Consider the following 8,088-nt stretch of genomic DNA (forward strand, 5'->3'; position numbering starts at 1 on the left):
AAATAACACATACTTGGTGCACTAAATGTCTGTGGAGATTCTCAGTCATCCAGGTCGTGGTTGTCCTGAAGGTGTTTTTTCAAGAGGCAACTGGACTTTGTTTCTTTGAAGACGTTTCACTTCTCATCCAAGAAGCGTCTTCATCTTCAAAGAATAACCAGAAAGTCCAATTGCCTCTTGACTACTGTCCTTTGGGACAGCATCTTAAGACAGTTTCAAAAGGACAGCGTTGGGCCGAAGTTGCTTTTTCAGGAGGCAACTGAACTTGTTTTTTATTTTGAAGATGTTTTGCTTCTCATCCAAGAAGCTTCTTCAGCTCTGACAAGATAGTGGGGAATGGAAGAGCTGAAGAAGCTTCTGGGATGAGAAGCTAAACATCTTCAAAAGAAAAAAAACCCCAAGAAAGTCCATTTGCCTCCTGAAAAATACCTTTGGGACAGCCATGACTTGGATGACTGAGAATCTGTACAGGAGTGTTGGGTTGCTCATTGAGGTCATAGATGGCAATGTCTGCTTTTATGAGATCTGTCCTCATTTGATAGTAGGTGATCTTGATGTCTCCTAAGAAGCCATGTTCCCATCTTACCAGCCTTACTCACTTGCATTCTTCTTATATTTGCTAGTTGGTAGTTGCCCACTTTTAAAAAAACTCGTTAACATCTCAAAATTTGGTTGTTTTTCCATTTAATTCTTGTATCTCTTCTTTTAATTCACAGAAGTAAATTAACTTTAGATCACGATCCCATCTAAAATCTGATTCATCATTTAACTGTAAACTAGAACTATCTTTTTGTAAATCATTAAACTACAGTGCATTTCTAAGGATACTTCAATTGGAGATTATTATAACTATTAACCATTTTTCTGTACAAAAAATTGCCATGTCACATTCAACAATAGATATTTGCTTTTTAAATATCAGTTCTCTCTCTCTCTCTCTCTCTCACACACACACACACAAACACAGTCCGTGGAAAACCTTCTCTCCATGGAACAGGTCCCTGGTGCCCAAAAGGTTGGAGGCCACTTCTGGTATAAAGTAATATGTAAAATAATTACATTTGAATGCTGATACTGATTGATTATGGTAGTAGATATATATTACACTGTTCATTACATCATGCCATATCTTTATTGATCATACAATAATTGGATAATTGAAATATTGATATGTTCTTAGTGCAAATAAGATATTTATTCACATGCAATTCATTAACATACTATAGCCAACAAGACCAATTGCTCGTGCATGTGACCTGGTTTTTCTTTTTGAGCTATAATTCCATCACTATTTAACTACTGCTTTAAAGCTGGTAAAATTTTCCAAATTCTTTTTTGATGTTATGAAAAAAACAAATAACTTATGTAACAGTCCAATTTCTTGGGAGCTACTTAATGTAACACTCATTATCACGTTCTTATGGTTTCTATCTTAATTCCTAAATTATTTTGTTGTGCTTGATTCCTTGAAAGATGTTTTCTCAAGAGTATGTCCAACTGAAGTCAGCAGCACTTATTCAACATCATATTTAAGAATAAAGACTGCAAGAACAAATTATATTTCTCCTTTATACAATGTATGGTATACTACTTATTTTCAGCACAAGGAATGAACGGTACATGAGCAGATGGAGAATTGACAATCCATGGTCCATGTTATGATTATATAATTTAAGGAAGAAGAGCCTAGCCTTTAGGATAAAAATAAATTTCAATAATTCAATCACTTTCCCTGAAAGAAATTGAACTGTAATTTATACTCATACATTTGAAATAAATGGCAATGATTTAGTGAAACTTTAATAGTATTTGATAGCAATGAAAGAGAAAATATGTTGAAATTCAGTAATTACAATTAATATGAAATATTCCTGTCTTGATTATATTGAAAAAACAACTTAGTGATATACAGGAAGGAACTTGTAATAAATCAGTGTTTCTGTTGCACCAGTACAACTGAATTTTCTTCTTTAGATTTAAGATGAAAAATCCTTTAAGTGCATATTCATTTAGGAATAAACTCTGGGATAGGTTTTCAAATTATGACTGTTGCCTCAATAGGAAATTGCTGCAGAAGTTATTAATGTAAACAGAAAATATAAAAACAGGTTATGAAATATATTAATGATTGTGACTTTATTTGGAGAAAAATGCAGTTTTATAGCTGCAAAGAAAAGAAAAGTAAGCATGACAGCAAACAGCTGATTATGTGATGCATGGAACACAACTCTTGAATTTGTATGTTATAGGGTTGTGATGTTTTTCTCCCACTATTAAAAGTATAAATCATTAATACACAAACACATACGTGTGCACATTTATACCATAATATTGATTCTTTTTATTCCTGAAATTAGTAATCTAAAATATATTCAGTTTATGGATGCCATTTAAATAAATTTATAGAAATTGGGGGATAATTATAAGTTGTCTAGTGTAATTTTTAAATCAGTTCTTGCCCCCCCCAAAAAAAGTTATTTTAGAAACCACTCTCAATATCAAAAGTAGCCAGCTATTAGGCAGAGCTTATCTAAAGAAGGAAGTCAATCATTGGAAGTCAGTTGGCATATAAATTCAATAATTTATTTAATAATTTATTAATAAATTACTATTAAACACAGGCCATCCAAACTCAAAATATGTGTTTTAACACATTAACTACAGAGCAATTACCAATCCCCATTCTATGAAAAAGAAGCGGAAATATGATTTGGTAGATTGACAACCTAATATTTGGTTACCTTAAAATCACAGTGGCTAAAATGAGTGGCAAAAAAAATTAATAAATAATAAAAAGCAAATATATATGAGAAATTAGATACTTATGTATAATTGTTTGTATCACATTACTTTTGCAACCACGGATCCCTGAATTTATTAAACTGAATCACTTGACAATGAAACTCAGTAAGGGCCTTTGGCATAGGCGCAACTTCTTCCCATTCAGATCTACTGCTATGGTAGACCTGTACTTCATCAGTTATTTCATCAGGAGCATAATCTCCACCCAGAATGTATATTTTATCTTCTATTCCAACTGCCCCTGCATTAAAACCAGCACACTCAAAAGAGCCTTCTCCTTTCCAGACACAGGTTTCCGGACAAAAGCTATAAACTTTGTAAGTGGAAAGATCACAAATGTATAAAGTGCAGTTCACTGGAATAGCTTTGATTAAGGTTGCATGAAAGAATTGCCCAAATTCTGCTACTAACTCAGACCACTGATCTGTTACAGCATTATATTTAAAGAAGCAATCAAGAGATGGATTAAAGGCTTCTGTAATTTCAATTTCAGAACCAAGCACATATATTACACTGTGACAGGCACTTGCTTCTGGATAGTAGATGCCCCTTGGTAATGGACTGACAGATTTCCACTCTCTAGTCAGGGGATTATATGCCTCAACATCCAAAAGGCTTTTGATATCCTGAGATGCTCTTGTCTTCCCTCCTATTACATACAAACAATTTAAAATCACAACAGATGTATGCATTGTCCTTGGCTTCTTCATGGCAGATACTACTGAGAAGCTATCATTTGCTGGGCAGTAACACCAAGTTTGATCTGTGGCATCGTGAAACGTTTCAGCAATATGAAGTCTAATAGTCCGGAAACAGTTACCTTTACACCCACCAGTTATGAATATTTTTTCACCATAACTAGATAAACTTGATCCAGGTAGATCAAATATATTTATTTGTATCAGTTCTTTCCACTGATCAGTTTTAATATTGTAGCAAAATGTATGTTGATTAAGTTTATTTTCTTCGGTTTTATGAACCAGTATGTATTTTTCGGTAGTTGATGGGCGGGGATCTGGGAAAAGCCCACTGAAACTCTGTACATTTTGAATTGCTTCCTTGATTACTGCTAAGCAATTCGTGGTTTTAAGTAACTGTTCCTCAGAGTGCAAAATATCCTGCAATGTCTTTTCAGGTAACTGATGTACCCTGATCTTTTTCATCAAATGAGGAAGATATTTATGCCTTGTTTCTAAGTCATGTTTCATCCACCAAAAGACAGCTTTCAACACAAATTCTTCATCTGGTACGTTCAACTCATCAGCTTCTATGCATTTTTGCAGTATCTCAAAATTCATTTCCAAGAAATCATTTGATTGGAGAAGCAAAGAAAAATGGAGCTGGGCATACTCAAGTGTACGCTCAAACAGCTTGGTGGAGCCATAACTTTCAGAAATGGATAAGAGTTGCAAACAGTTAACAAGATCGATATTCTTAATTAGAAAGTCGCTGCAAGCTTGTGAAAGAAGTGAAACTTGAAGAAAGGAGGACAGCTGAAAGAACATTTCCACATTATCATTTGTTATCTCTGTTTTTCCAGTATAAGCATAATCTAGAAAAGCCTTCACTGCCTTGGGTGTTAAATTACTTATCGTAACACTCCCACCATCTCTTTCTTTCATGTTAACTTCAAACATGGCCCTGTAATTAAAATATAGATGATTAACATGTTTTGTCATCGTCACCAATATTATATATAGTACATTTCTGTAGTATAAGCATCATGTTATCTTAACAACAAAAGCACAATCCTCTACAGGCATATATTGGAAGAACCTTTGAATTCAATGGGATTTCTAAATGGCCTGGAATACAATTGCAGAAAATGAACAGCTACTTTTAAAATCCCTGCAATTTTTTGAGTAACTGACTGAATTATTGATTTTTATCTAACTATGCAACTTTATGGAATTTGTGCAAGTCAATATCAAAAAATTCTACAATTTGAATTGCATGGGCCGACTCTTATGGTTTTTAGTCAACTTTAGCAACATTCAGTAGCAAAAGAGCCAACTTAGAAATACATTTACCTGAAAAAGTCACTACATGCTGCTAGTACACAACGATGGCAGGGAATTGCTTCATCTTTTACAAGTATTTTAAAGTCAAAAAATATGTTTTGAGCTCTGAAGTTTTGCAGTATGGTTAAGATTCTCTGACCATGATCTTCAGCCACCAAAGAACTGATTTTCTTGTCATGAGTTGAAATTCCATTGCACGTTGGGGTGCGATTCGAATTGTACTGGTTGTCCATGGCTTCTTTGATCTTTTACTATTGATAGACATAATATAGACATTATAAACCTAATTCTTATTTTCATAACAAATTACTGAGAAAAAAATACTACTTCATGGTCCTGATGTATTGAGGAGTGTCCTCTATATGAATTTTTAAATAATCTAAATTAAAATATGGAAATTCTAATTTCTCTGGTACCTAGGCTTTATCTATATTTCTAATTCAGGGATAAAATAACATAGGCAGAGAATGAAATTAGAATGTGCTGAAATTAGAATGCTTTGAATGCAATGAATTACACTGTACCTCACTGATACTGAAATATCTGCATTGCTTTATGATTTACACCTTCCAGTCCAGAAGCATGTTGCTGGAAGGACAATTAACTAGAACATAATCCTATTTACTGCTATTAAGAAGTAAATTCCACTGTGGGGCTCCTGTAATACAATTTTATTGTTTCTCTGCAAATAGCTAAATATTCTGAAAATCATCTCTGTTATCTGATTTTAGCTAGAATAGAAAATGAGTAGAAACTACTAGATAGAAAAAACAAGAAATAGAAAAATGGAATTGCCCTGGTTTCTGTAGTTTTGCAGTAAGCTGAAAAGAAAAAAATAGGACATAAATACTTAAAAAACCACTAGGCTCATAAGTAAAATATTTGCCACATGGTCACAAAATGATATGTTAGAAATCTGGAGAATTCTGACTTGGTGATTATGTTAAATTATTTCCCATTTGACTTCTCATGTCAGTAAAATTTGGCTTCTCATTTATACTACAGTACATAGCTGGTCACTCTTAAATAAGGCAGCAATTATAGATCAGTAACTTTCATTGTCTATTCTGGATCATTAAGCGAAAAACTAAGACATTATGTTCAAACACATATATTAAACTTTACATTCTTGTTAGCTTAGCTGTACCAATTTATAGGAAAAACTAAATGATGACAAAGATTTAGCCCTACTCAGATAATAGTAATAGAAGTAATAGTAAGTAATAGATATAATTTGTGAATATTTCAATTGTTCACTGCACCTTTTCTTTTTGTACTAGGTCTATGATTTTATCATTTTTGCATAAATAATATATATATATATATATATATTAATATATTTAATGAAAGCAAAATGTTTTTAAGTCTCATTTATCAAGCAAAATCTTGCCAATAATGAGATATGGAAATGTGTCAGAATCTAGCAGGATATATTATTTCCTAGGCTTCTTACTGGAATATGCAGCTAAATTAATAAAAGCTATACCTTCTGTGTTGATGACTCATACTGTAGTTATTGCAGTTAAGAACTCTTGTGTGCTAAAACAAAATAGCATAGGACTAAAAGCTTTCATAAACAGCCCTACTGATCACTTATTTCCAGTGACCAATTTCTGTTAATATCCTAAACTATAAATTCACAAAAGCTGACACTTTTAAATACGGTAATACGTATTAGGATTAATACACTAAGCATAAGAAATGTACAGTTTGCATTTCAGAATTACTTGGGTACAACATAAACACACAAAACTAAATAAAGATTTCTGCTATCCATTTTCATAGCCAAAGAAATAGTGAAAATTTAATGTAGTAGTCTCACTTCAGAACTTGGTTAGAAGAAGCAACTTTCAAATCTTTGTATATCAATTTCCTGACTCAGGCTAACAAACACTTTTGCAGGGATGAGAAGTTTCCCCCCTAATTCTTAGCGGACATAAATAATCATCACAATAAACCTAATACAAAAGTAGCAGTTTTAGCAATAATACCAAATATTGTTAAATACTATCCAGGCATTTTCCTTGGGACAGCTCCATCACATTATTCAGTAACAATTACTGCACTGAAATTGTAATTGTTACCGGTAATTATCTTTTTTGAGTTTGCAATCCTTTTCTGACTCAAATATGCCCCCTTCAGTCCCCTTCTATAACCGAAATGGATATACACCTGTCTGAATAATATCCCTTGTATCTGAAAAGTACAGCTCTCATCAAAGTTTAGGCATAAAGTATCTCGACTTCTAGAGAGGATCCCCTCACCCGCCCAAATCTGCTACCTTCCAAATCCTCTGGACTAAAACACTCAAAAAAAAAAATGATCCCCTTGCAATCTCGAGATTCTGGAAATTGTAATTCCAGCAGTTCTGGAAGGCAACAGATTTTGGGGGAGGGAAGGAGGTGCTGCCGAGCTTTTTAAATTGATTTCTAGCGTAATTCCGCTGGGAATAAGGCCAGCTTTTACACAAATGACAAAGAAAGTGCTAGTTCATTGGCGCGCCTGAGTGTGTCTTCTGCAGTTTGGGCATGGTTTTTTCAGATGGTGATTCGCCATTGCCCCCTTTCTAGGGCCAAAGAGAGTGGCTGGCACAAGGTGACCCAGCTGGCTTTCGTGCATCAGTGGGGAATCGAACTCGGTCTCCCGGTTTCTAGCCTAGCACGTGCGGCTAATGATGTGTCCGCTTATCACAACACTGGGTAGTCTAATTCTTTTTCTAATTTTAAGTAGATCAAGCATCGCCTAAAGAAGTGAAAGAATTCATTCTTTCACATTGCAATCAAATCCCTTCCCCTCCCCCCAAAAAAGCATCCCTGCATCTCCTTTCCCGCCCGCGCTGCGTTTTTTTTTAACGGCTTCCACTTTCCGCGCCACGCCCATCAGACGTACCTACCTAGTACTTCTTTTTGCGCATGCCCAAGTACGCGCGCATGCTCGTTATGGCCTCTGATGCTTTAGCGAAAAGGGCTGTACTTTTCTTCAATCGACCCCATTTCGGAAGAGAAGGGGCTTCGTACCATTTCCGCAAGTGTGACTTCCTTTCCGAGAATGAATTCACTATCATTCAGCCCATCTCTCGTCCCCCCCCCTTTTTTTTATTCTGGCTGTATCGCGTCACTTTTACCTACCTGCATCCTCCAAAGGAGCTGTAGGAAACATCTGCTACATCGGCCGCATAAAACCCACCGCAGTTCGTCCATTGGCTTCCCTCCTGTCAGTCAAAACAAGTGTTGCGTCCTGATTCGTATAGGCAGATGTCAATCAC

At 34.9% G+C, this 8,088-nt stretch overlaps 1 protein-coding gene across 3 annotated transcripts; it reads right to left on the bottom strand.

The window, feature by feature from the left end:
- Positions 1-1,113: 1,113 nt before the first annotated feature.
- KBTBD3 (kelch repeat and BTB domain containing 3) lies at positions 1,114-8,075 on the bottom strand. 3 transcript variants are annotated; one of them, XM_034409368.3, is made up of 3 exons: positions 7,952-8,075; positions 4,833-5,074; positions 1,114-4,443 (listed from the first exon to the last, which is right to left on the bottom strand). In XM_034409368.3, the coding sequence occupies exons 2-3, from the start codon at positions 5,054-5,056 to the stop codon at positions 2,847-2,849; spliced, it is 1,821 nt and encodes a 606-aa protein (XP_034265259.1). In that variant the 5' UTR covers positions 5,057-5,074; positions 7,952-8,075; the 3' UTR covers positions 1,114-2,846. The 3 variants fall into 3 exon arrangements, with proteins under 3 accessions (XP_034265259.1, XP_034265281.1, XP_034265290.1); XM_034409390.3 differs by lacking the exon at positions 7,952-8,075 and adding an exon at positions 7,713-7,945; XM_034409399.2 differs by lacking the exon at positions 7,952-8,075 and adding an exon at positions 6,310-7,702.
- Positions 8,076-8,088: the final 13 nt, after the last annotated feature.

Source organism: Pantherophis guttatus, chromosome 5 (genome assembly GCF_059756535.1).
Source record: "Pantherophis guttatus breed Tessera chromosome 5, ASM5975653v1, whole genome shotgun sequence".
NCBI lineage: Eukaryota > Metazoa > Chordata > Lepidosauria > Squamata > Colubridae > Pantherophis > Pantherophis guttatus.